Here is an 11,988-nt window from a genome sequence, read left to right as displayed (position 1 = left end):
GATTTCTGTTTTGCTCTTCCATTCGTTTACATCGCTCGCATCGCGTCAGATGCTGTGTCCGTGTGCTTTCATGATTAATTGAATTCGGTTTCCTTAAACTCAAAAACAGTGATTTTGTATAAAAATGGACAAAGCAGATTGTAAGTATGGTGCAGACTGCTACCAGAAAAACCCAGCCCACAAGGAGAAATATCGTCATCCGTCGAAAACGGTGGCCAGCGAGGGGCGCAGCCCTGGCAAAGCAGAAACACAAACTTCTCCATCGTCGTCAGCGAAGCGCGGTTCCGACGATCCACTAGATCACTCCGAAGTGCTGGAAGACGTGAAAAAGTGCAAACGTCCACCAACTCCCGAGAAGGACAATGATAACGCCGAGGAGAGCGATAAGGGTAACGAGTACTACGGTATGACCCGGCAGCGGTACACACTGCCGGAGGTTCCGATGGATGTCGGCGCGATGAGTGACATCTACGATCCACAGATCGAGTTCTCCAAGAAGGAGGAATACAAGGAACTGTGCGGCGACTGGCGGATGTTTATCAAACACAAATTCCTGGTCGATATGCCGGACTGTTTCGAATCGATGTGGAACTTCTGTCGATCTCGGAGTGAGGAAAAACCTTGGGAGGTGTTTGAGAAGCTTGGTCTCCGGCTTGTCGGTCCGTTCGATGTTCTGGCCAAGAAGTTCAAGGATGCCAAAATGCACGAGCCGGGAGATTATCTGCGTCACTGGCGATTCTACTTCGATCCTCCGGAGTTCCAGACGGTGCTGGTGAAGAAGGATTCCGGAGTGCATTATGGATATTGGAGGGATCAGCCGGACGATACCAGCGGTCTGGTGGCCATGAACGACGTCAACAAGGGTTGCGAGTTCAAAATAGTTGGCGAGAATGTATTTGATGCCGTTATGTAAGTATGATTATCGAGAGGTGTGACTTTGTTGTGGTTTACTTTCGTTTGGGCCTCTAATTTAAGTAGGTATGGGATTTGTTATCACGTTTTTGTCTAACATGATAAGGTTTTGTGGTTTTTTGAGAAAGATTTCGAAATTTATTTGTTACACTAAGGTCTTTTTACACGGGAGATACGGACCATGTAAAAAAAACCTGTTGACTCAAGAAACCGTACAAAACTGAACAAAATCTCAAAATGTTCACGCCTTAAGATATCCGAGGAAGTTCACGCGGAAAGGGAGGAGGTATTGTAGTAAGGGTGGTTTCTAGGGAGGGAAGGGTGCGCTAGGGCTGGTTGAAGCGTATGGGGAAGGGAAATGCGTACTGGTTTCAAGGAGGGTTTCAGCGGATATTTAGGGGTGTTAAGAACGGGTTATATGGACGAAGCGATGAATCAAGGAGACTGGCACGAAGTGTTCAAGAGGATATAAGCACATATTAGACTTTTTTGGGTAGGTCATAAGACTCAGAGGTAGTCAAGGAAAGTTTCAGCAGATCTACATACGTAATCAATGTTTTTTTTATGTTATCCTTCTACTGATGCGCAGCATTCTACCAATTTCAAAATATATGAGGTCCTCTATGAACTCTCGCGATTATAGACCTCAAGATCTACAAGCACCATCATTAGGGTGTTGGTACATTACTGATACGGTGCAACAATACAACATCCTACAGGTCCATGGAACATTGTTCTGTAAGGAACCAATTTTCAAAGATGTTCTAGGTCATCCCAGAACTACCGTGAATAAAAGCCTCAAGATCTACATGCGTAGTCAATGGATTAATTTTCGGATGCCGACTAAATTGTGAAGCGTGTTTCTAATATCCTCGCAGTGTGTGACATAATGAAAAGATTACTATACAGTGGACTCGAATTAAGTAAAAAAGTTTATTTAACTGCTAGATAACTGCTTAACACTTGTAATTAAGTGCAAAATTGTTGGTAGGAGACGTGACTCCCTGGCCAAGTTCGCAGGGGTTGACGGTATTAAAGTGAAGGAGTTTCATTTTGATTATTGTAATGTAGTGTTCTTTAGTGAAACATATCACCTTTTTAACACTTTAATGCGCCTCCAACGGTTCATCACGAACCGGCTGCTGCAGATGGAGTATGGCTGATCATATGCATCAGACATGCTCGATAAACAGGAGGAACCGCCGGGGCTCAGTAGAGTCTATTCCCAAGCAATAGTTCCAAGTCGGTTGGATTTGGGAAGGTTTTGATGATCGTTACAAATCCTAATAAAAGTATTATAGGATTTGTGACAGATTTTGGAACCTTTTACAGCCATCTGACTTCAAAATGTTGTTTGGGCTCTATTTCCCACGTTTCTCGGTTGATTTTTATTACATAGTAATTTATTAATGTCATAGTCGCTTATTCGAATTTTTACAATGTCAGTTGGTCATATTTTCTTTAAATAAAGCAATAAAAATCGACCGAAGAATCAATAGTGGGAAGGAGATTTGCAGCACTTAATTGTGCTGATAGATTCAAAGCTAACGTGCGAACACTTAAACGCATTGTTGACGTCAATGCGTTCGACGTGACATTTTGGACAAAAACTGACTGCTTTATATTAACTGAACAACGTTACTTGTGTATGATTAGGTTGACATTTCTAGGCTACGCTTGAGAAAATGACATGGTTCATCTAGGTAGGACCGATAGGACAATTGAACGAATTTGAATATTTTTAATAGTATTTGTAGCGGGATGAAAGTTGACATGAAATCTTTATTATTTTAAAATTTTATTGCAATCAACTGACCAACTTGGCGTATTTTTGATTATCTCTTAGATGTTCAGAAGTTCAGTTACATGTTTCTGTGGATTTTGGACCGATGACAATTTGAGGACACAAGAGATGAACACAAGTAGAAAACGATTAGCCAAATCAAGAAAACAATTTTACTCAGGATCGACTATATTTTAACATACGGAGTTCGATTGATTCGATGAAAAAAAAACAAACATACGACAACTGACTTAACGAGGAGAAAAACATATTGAACCATACCACAAAATCAAATAAGAAGACAAATACACACCGTGTGACCATAACACTACTTAGGCAAATCCTGACTGACTGACCAATTGATAACTTTCAAATCTTCTACCGTAACTTTCTGAGTCAGTTGCAACAGTGTCTTAATGGATATCATTTTCCGCGTACGGCTGGCAAACTGCTTCTGAAAGATTACGTACTCTTTCCTATCTTCGGGTCTAGTGTAGAGGTTTCAACTCTATTCAGAGTGCAGCTAGAAACCTAGCAAAAAAAAAAAAAAGATCTACGAGCACAATCAATAGGATGTTGATACATTACTGATACGGTGCAACAAATGCAACATCCTACAGGTCCATGGAGCATTGCTCTGTAAAGAATCAATTTTCAAACATATTCTAGGTCATCCAAGAACTTCCGTGAATAATTGAGGCCTTTACATGCGATTGCATGATCTTCATGCGTAGTTAATGGATTGTTGTTAGATTACTGATACGGTGCAACATCCATAGATCCATACAGCAATCGACTCGTTCTGTGAAGCTGTGCAGAACCAACAGTATTGTTTTCGGAGGCATCGAGTTGAACTATTTTTTTCTTTTTCGAGTGCCGACTAAATTGTGAAGCGGGTTTCTAATATCATCGCAGTGTGTGACATAGTGAAAAGATTACTACAGTGGACTCGAATTGAGTGAAGAAGTTTATTTAACTGCTGGATAACTTTAACACTTGTAATTGGTCGGCATTAAGTCAGACTGGACCATCTGTTTATCAATGGTTTTGGGCAAATGTCTGCATAGGCTTAGAATATCAAATCAAGCGCATTATTTTTTAAAAACTATTATTCTTTTATGAAATGAAGCATCTGCATCAAAATAACGTCAAAAAGTTCAGAGTTATGGAGTTCTTCGCACCTGCCCAAAAAATCACATGGTCCACTCTGACTGAACGCCGACCAATAAGTGCAAAATTGTTGATAGGAGACGTGACTCCGAATACGCAAGTCTTAATTGCGGCTTCGTGGTCGTGCAGCTAGTGTCACCAAGCATTTAGTTGCATCGTACTGAGGAGCGCGGGTTCGATTCCCGCCGCAGCTATCAGGAAAAGTTTTCGGCTGTGCCACTGGGCGTTGCATGCCAGTCCGTTGTCCAGTGTCGTGCTTCCTTAAAAGAACGAATAGCTCACTGGAAGCATTGAACGTGACATACCCGCTTTTCTTCTCTCGCTGAGTGCCATTCAGGTGAAGTGAGTGGCCTAGAAATGGCTTCGGGGTCATCTCAGACGTACGGAGGTGATCCCTTCCCTGCCGAACCCTAAAAAAAAAAGCATGGAGCAACGGGAAGGTGATTTCTAATACGGTTGATGGTAGTTTTGCCTCTCCGGTTTTGCCAATCGGAGACAACCAGAGTGGATGGATCCAATCAACGGCGAACCTTCGATTCTCGTAATGTAGCCTACCACGAACAGCACATCGCCCGTTGATTATTCGAATGGCCATAGGATGCTGTGGGCGTGTCAGCGCTGTCGAAGATGTTCGCCCTGAAGCAAGAGGTGCTCGTTATGTCCTAGAGGTTCGACAAAAGCGCCAAATAGAGAAGCTATTGAAACAAAGCTAAGCTAGATAATGAAACGGATATCACAATTGAGTTCTATGAAATACTCAATGCACGGTGACTTGCCATTTTGGTAAGCACCTCTCTGACAATGTGCTCCACATCACGTTTAGGTTCGCAACGGGCTATAGATGTACGACGCTTTACCACAAGAGATCCGAAAAATAAGAAGTTTTTTCCCTGAAATACTATGGTCCTGACGTTCCAGGAACGTCACCGTCCCCGAGCATATCTACTTCGATTATGAGAAAGTAGCCACTCGCTTCTACTACCCAACGCCTTTAGGTACAATGCTCCAAGTGCCAAAGGTTCAGCAGACACATGAAAATACTGTACGGAGGCTGCATTATGTGCGGATTGCTCTTCGGAGCAGGTTGATGAATCACTGAGCAGGGCCAGCTGATCTCCTCTGCGTCAAATGCAGTGGGTCTCACAGCTCCAGGTCCAGGGATTGTCCAGTCAAAATCAGCGAGACAAAGATGGTTAAGATTAAGGTTGATCGGGATATAACGTACGCGGAGGCTAGGAAGATCCACGAATACCGTAAAGAAGAAGGAACAACAATGAGCTCGACCGTCAACGATCTCCAGAAAAAATAGAGGAAAAGGATCAGAAGATCGTCAAATTGAAAACTCTATTGCAAAATCTGATCAGGGAATTTACAGATCTCAAGAAGCCAAATCTAGGGCCCATATAGCCGAGGCGGTAAACGCACGGGTATTCAGCACGACCATGCTGAGGGTGACGGGTTCGATTCCCGGTCGGTCCAGGATCTTTTCGTAAAGGAAATTTCCTTGACTTCCTTGGGCATAAAGTATCTTCGTGCCTGCCACACGATATAAGCATGCAAAATGGTCATTGTCAGAGGAAGCTCTCAGTTAATAACTGTGGAAGTGCTCATAGAACACTAAGCTGAGATGCAGGCTTTGTCCCAATGAGGACGTTACGCCAAGAAGAGAGAGAGAGAGAAGAAGCCAAATCAATTACCAGAATCAACAGTCAAGGAAACAGAAGGTGATCAAACAATTGACACAACCGAGGAGTAGAAAAATTCCAAACGCCAACGAAGCAAGGATATTTCACTGAACTACTCACGCGACCATGGTAGGAATTCTCCGCCCATGAAGAAACCGTCAGGAAAAAATCGAAACGCTCGCTCACCGACCACACATCAACCAAGGAATGTTCTATGGAAAAGCGGACCCAACCTCGGAAGATAGCATACACACTGCGTTCACTGTCTTCCTAAATGTTCTAGAGTTTCTCATTTACACGAGACGTTGCTCGGATGTTCGTCCATGGAATACTTTGAATACAGATTATGTTTAAATTTATTTAAGACTAGCTGTCCCGGCAGGCGTTAACACCGCTAGCCATCATGGTTTCCCATAGCGGAAATCATCATGGTTACAGGTCGCAAGCCCTGGCAAAGTGTGGAACGTTTTGATGGCTGTGATCCCTGACCATCATGTAATCAAAATCCCAGGGATACTCAAGTGACCATACTGTTGGGTTGTAGGGGTTGCGTGTGTGGGGTGCATATATTGACAAGCATTGCTATGGATCGTCAGGGCTGAGTAGGAGCGGGGAATGGATCTACGATTGCTGAATTGCGATTATACCTACTGGTATAGTCGTGGTTCAACAGTGGTGGCGCCGCTTTTCGCTTGTGTTCGGCCTAGGTGGTTTGTTTAGGCGGTGCGGGTAGGTCTGTATGTACTTCGTACGTGCAGTGCGAACGGCTTCAGCATTGTGGTTACTTGGGTAGTGTAGGATAATTGGGTTTGGGACTGAGGGGGTCGTCATTGATTCTGCCGACACCATTGAGTGGTCATTGTTGGCGGTTGTGTTGGTGACGATTTCTTCAGCTTTATAATCTCATTTATACCACGCACAAACTTTGGGAAGAGGGACTGCTTTGTAATGCAAGAGAGGGATTTAAACTCTGCGTTACGGGTTGGGTGAGGTCATGCAGATAGAAGCAACCCAGGTGACCGTGCGGCTCGGGTCGTGATGGATGCATGAGTGCAGTGTGTGTGGGGTGCGCTACCCTGTGGATGCAGTTGAGTCCGGGTTGGAGTGGAAAGAGACCCTTCTCTACCCTAGATCGGTTTCGGTTGTACGGGCGGGGTAGTGTTTGTCTTATGTGTGACGTGTTGTGCGTGATTTGCGGCCCGAGCTGCGTGGTTACTTGGGAAGTATTGTGCTCTGCAATCTACATTTTGGTTTTAAGGTGAAGCTATGGCTGGGCTGTGCCTCGGATCTGTTGGGCGCAGGTCGGAAGAGCTGGTGGTGGTTTGTGCTGGATGGTTTGCTCGATTGGTTATTCACTGGTGATGGCTAGTCGATCGACTGTTCGCGCAGCCTGTCATTTGGTTCTTGGGGTTGTGCTCTCGAGGTCCGGGCGTTGCTTCATTGTATCTTCACTTTAATACTAATATTCCTTGTTTGATTAATTGACTATTATGTACAGGCGCTTAACTCATTCTATTTCATAGATTACCAGATTTAAGGGTAATGGTTCAATAGGGCGATAGCAATCAGGGTGGATTAGAACGAGTTGGCGCCTACAATACACCAACACTAACACACATACACCAATACTTACACGCACACATGCACCTACAACTAGCTGTAAAAGACCAGTGGGCGGGACAATGGTGCCTACCCAACAGTTGTAGGTGGGGTGTTTGGCTTAGCTACATGACTTGGTCCGGCAAGCCCATAAACATCAATTAGTAGACGTATTGCCTAGTGAAAAGACAACGCAGATGGGCGAAAGCCAGGGGATGCGTTGATAATAGCAGAATAGCAGAATAGCAGACTAGCTGTCCCGGCAGGCGTTGTACTGCCATTTTGATTGTGATGGTTTGACAACTGCTGGGGAGTCATTTTGGCACCGCACTCTAGATTGGTTTTATTGTGATGGTTTTGAATTTCTTCCCCGCTCATAACAATTTCAGTAATTTTACAATTGCTCTTCTTCGAAGTTAATTTTGTAACTATTTTTTACTTATAAACACTGCCACCATGAATACGAATCAAACCCTGCAAGAGCCATCCCGATCGGTTCAGCCGTTCGTGAGTTTTGTTGCCTCAAAGGGACTTCAAACTCATTTTTATATATATATATAGATTGTCAGCTCTAGAACACCTAATATCTTTTTATAAAAATAAATCGGATGCGACAACCTCGTACTATGAATCTGAGTATACCTCATCATCATAATTCTACATAGGTACTACGGGCATTTTTTCTCTCTTCGAAGTATTGTACTTTGTAACGCGCTGTCAGTTAATGTCAAGTTATCCTGCTCTATAGTTGGGTTTAAGCAGAACCTTTTACATAGATTCAGCAACATGATGAAGATGAGCAAGCAAGATGAATTATGGAACCTTTAAAAATACACTAAACCGTCTTCAACCAGAGGTTGCACAGACTGAACAATCACAAACATGAGACAACGGACAACGCATGAAACACCCAGTGGTCCAGTGGAGAATTTTCCGTTTTGACAAAAAGTTTTCACCGACTGGAGCGGGAATCGAACCCACACTCCTAGGTTTACGAAACGCCTCTAACTTCACGGTCTCGAAGCCCACACCTTCAGGAACATATTATAGTAGTAAGTATTGTAGATTCACTGGCTACTTGTATTCCACCGGTTACTCAAGTAGCCGTTTTCATATTAAAATCAACTTAATTGTCAAAAAAAAAAATGAATGTCATTGAGTAGCTAGTAGCAACGAGGAATAGCGCATTCAATAAAAATGTTTAATCTCATTTTTAAGTTACTCTTTTTTATAAAACGACTACTTTGGAGGCCATACTGAAGCGAACGGTAGAATACAAGTACATAGCCGATAAATCCACAATAACAAATGGTTTGTATTCTCATTGAAATCAATTTGTAGCATTAAAAAAGACAATGTCTTACGTCATAAGAGTTGTTATAAATAAATAAATAAAAATTCCGAACATAACAAGCTTACAAGCGCCACTAAACCATTGATTATGCTTAGGTCTGAAGGCCTTTCACTGCGGAGGTTTTAGGATGACCTAGGAAATCTTTGAAAATACTTCTCTGTACACCTGTAGAATGGTACACTACATCAGTAATCCATTGATTACCCTTGGAGATCTTCAGGCCTTTACTCGCGGAAGTTCTTTGAGGACCTACAACATCTTCGAAAACAACCTCTCTACAGAACTATGCTCCATGGACCTGTTGGATGTTACATCGCATCAGTAATGTATCAATTTATTGATTTTGCTTGTAGATCCTAAGGCCTTTACTCGCGGAAGTTCTTGGAGGACCTCTTTGGCAACTAGTTCTTTACAGAACAATGTTTTATGGACCTGTAGGATGTTACACAGTTACTGGTAACAACAAGCCAATGATTATGCTTGTAATCTTAAGGTGCTTACTTGCGAAAGCTGTTGGATAACCTAGAACAACTTTGGAAATTAGTTCTCTACAGAACCATGCTTGTAGATTTTCAGGCCTTTACTCGTTGACGTTTTAGATTACCCTAGAACATATTTGGAAATTCATCCTTCACCGAACCAGGAACACCCTCCTCCATACTATCCACATACATATCTTCTTTTTATGAGCAATATGCAACTCATTTCAGTTGCATTACTGAATCAAGTTGTATGAAACAGAACTTATTATGATACTGACTTTATTCAATTAGATCATGGAATGAACTCACCTTGAATTTTTCCATAGCCATTTCCTGGAGAACGAAGTCACGACGACACCCTTCAACAAGGGTCCGATTGCGGCGATGAAGAAATCCCTGGAAGAATGGGCCAAAAGCCACGACATCAAGCTCAAGGCCACCGAAAAGCAAAAAACCCGAGGAAAGGCGGTCGTTTGCAAAACATTCCACAAAAACGGAATAGTGGTTCCGTTCGACCGCAAAAAAGAACTGGGCTATCGCGAACTGCTGGAAAGCGATGCCAATTTGAAGAAAATCCTGTCTCGATTCGATCGGATCGATAACGCACCCGACAAAATCGAGTTCGATGCGGCCATGTCGCCGCTTCAACCGATCGTTACGGGAGCGTTCATCGCTGTGGATGAATGCGATTTCGGAACGGCCCTGGAGCTGGCCATCGATTTGTTCTGTCATGGCACGAAAAATCTGCACGACGTCATGAAGCCGCTGTTTGTGACGGCCTATTCGATGCTACATCGGCCACAGTATATTGCTATTATTAAGGTACAAATTGTTAATTTTATAAAATTGGTTTGTATAGTTAATATAAATTTTCAATTTCAGTCTCATCTGGAAGATCGACGCAGAGGAATTAATTTAGATTTACTCACAAAATCGTGAAAACGGAAAATAATCATCCTAATTGTCATTTTATATTCATTGTCATTTTTACAATAATTTTTATTATAACTTAATTCTAATAATAAAGTTTTTTTCTGCATCACAATTTCATTGAACATCTAAAAGCCCCTCGGAAGATTTTATGCTGTTCTTTGCGGAGCATAAAAATTTATGCTTCAGCAACGCTTCAACACAAAATTTTCGCGCCTTTTTCGTCGATGTTCGAAAAGCGCGCGCGTGCGGTGACCGTGGCGATAGTGCTCACGCAAAAACGGCCTCGCTCAAAAATGTGTTCGGCCTGCACATTTTTAGTAAACATCCATGCCGCACATGACTGTGTTCGAAACACACATTTTTTTAAAATTGCTCGTACGCTCATATGAGCATGTATTTTGCAATAATTTCGACATGGCAACCTCACTGAGTTTATAAACCACCTTCAAATACCGAAAAATATTGATATTTTGCAAAAATGTGAGCGTGCGAGCAATTTAAAAAAATGTGTGTTTCCAACACAGTCCCTGTGCGGCATGGGCGCTACTCAAAAATGAGAGCTTTCATTTTAGAGAGCTGCATGGGTCATACGCCTGAGCGTTTCGCACACGCACCCCTCTCGCGCATTTCGCGTTTCCCCTCCTCCTCTTCGAAAAGTTTGACACTCGCTTTTTTGTTTTTGGATTGTTTACATCCTCCGATGTTCGAAATCACGATGACAAAACATCAACAAAAAAAAGCAAAGCTGTAACGAGTAAACACGCAAAGCGAGTTCGTCGTCGTCGGTCGGAGCTGTCAGAAGTGCGTGGTTTTCATCTCTAGCAGTGTTCTTCCGCTGTTCGCTAGTGTTGCGTGAAGTGTTTTTGGACTTTGATTCTTATAAATCGTGACATTATTCATCGAAAACTACCAGCGCAGCGAAATTGCATTCAGAGCCAACTCCAGCCCGACAAAAATCAGCCAAAATTGAGAACAACAAGGGCAAACCCGGCACGGGAAAGTCCTCCAAGAGTAAACAGCAGCAGCAGGTGAGCGCCATGAAGCCCACCCTCGTAGCCGACGAAATGTTCCCGGAAGGGCCGGGTCCGTTCATGGATTTGGAAGAGGTAATAATATTATTGGCGAATTTTATTCGGAGAAGTTTTAGCGCATAAACTAGAAATAACAAATTAATGATGAACTTTACTTCCAGGCTGGTGGTTCCACTGGATTGCTGATGGACTTGGCTGCCAATGAGAAGGATGTCCATGCAGATTTTTACAATGGTATGTATTTTTTATTTCAAATTGTCCGCTTTGTTTTTAGATTCTCGTTTTCGTAACATGTTCTATTCCTAAATTCTATTAAAGCAGTTTTCAGCCGGGAGCTGGTTAATTGTGTCTTTTTATTTAGAACTAGCCAAGGAACTAGCTGTCCCGGCAAACGTCGTTCTGCATGCCTACTAGCCTACTGTGTCTTTTGACATACAGCTCTGTAGAAAAATGACATGCAAAATGGAATTTAGGACTTTTTCATTTTCGATGCCTTCCCGATCGATTTTTCCAATTATTTTTTCGTACGAACACGTCGGAGCCCTGTAGGAATGAAACACTGAAAGAATGGTGTTGATCCGTTGATCCGTTCCCGAGCCTATTCGTGACATACAAACACCATTCCATTTTTATTTATATAGATATCCTTTCTCTTACATCCAAAACTATTCCATTTACCTAGTATTTTTATTAACAAAAATGTAAATTAGGATTATACGATTTTATTACAATTGATTGTTTTCGTTACAGACTTTGAGGATCTCTTCGACGAGGATGAGGAAAACCTGGTGTAAAACACTAGTCATGTAACTGAATATAGAAATACTGTTCAAAACATAATGTTAACTTATTGAACCACAACCGTAGATGACACACTTTTGATGTGGGGGCATACACTGAAAAAAGAGACATGGTAACGGTGACCAATCCGAGGGTGAAATTAAGACACTTTTACTACTTGATTTTGGTAGACCATAATTTATTTTTGAAACTACCATGAGCAGGGTACAATTTACCATGTCACTTTTTGTTTACATTT

General features: G+C 42.3%; 2 protein-coding genes across 2 annotated transcripts; both read left to right on the top strand.

Moving 5' to 3' along the window:
* On the top strand, positions 1 to 10,024 carry LOC109428901 (histone PARylation factor 1-like). The gene is made up of 3 exons (XM_019704737.3): positions 1 to 909; positions 9,312 to 9,807; positions 9,868 to 10,024. The coding sequence occupies exons 1-3, from the start codon at positions 125 to 127 to the stop codon at positions 9,922 to 9,924; spliced, it is 1,338 nt and encodes a 445-aa protein (XP_019560282.3). The 5' UTR covers positions 1 to 124; the 3' UTR covers positions 9,925 to 10,024.
* Positions 10,025 to 10,673: 649 nt separating this feature from the next.
* Positions 10,674 to 11,789, top strand: LOC109414924 (COP9 signalosome complex subunit 9). Its single transcript, XM_029859692.2, has 3 exons — positions 10,674 to 11,024; positions 11,111 to 11,183; positions 11,700 to 11,789. Exons 1-3 carry the CDS (start codon positions 10,956 to 10,958, stop codon positions 11,741 to 11,743), a joined length of 186 nt encoding a protein of 61 aa, XP_029715552.1. The 5' UTR covers positions 10,674 to 10,955; the 3' UTR covers positions 11,744 to 11,789.
* The last annotated feature ends 199 nt before the right edge of the window (positions 11,790 to 11,988 follow it).

The sequence above is a fragment of the Aedes albopictus genome, chromosome 3, assembly GCF_035046485.1.
Source record: "Aedes albopictus strain Foshan chromosome 3, AalbF5, whole genome shotgun sequence".
Lineage (NCBI taxonomy): Eukaryota > Metazoa > Arthropoda > Insecta > Diptera > Culicidae > Aedes > Aedes albopictus.
This window is presented reverse-complemented; position numbering and strand designations above follow the sequence as displayed.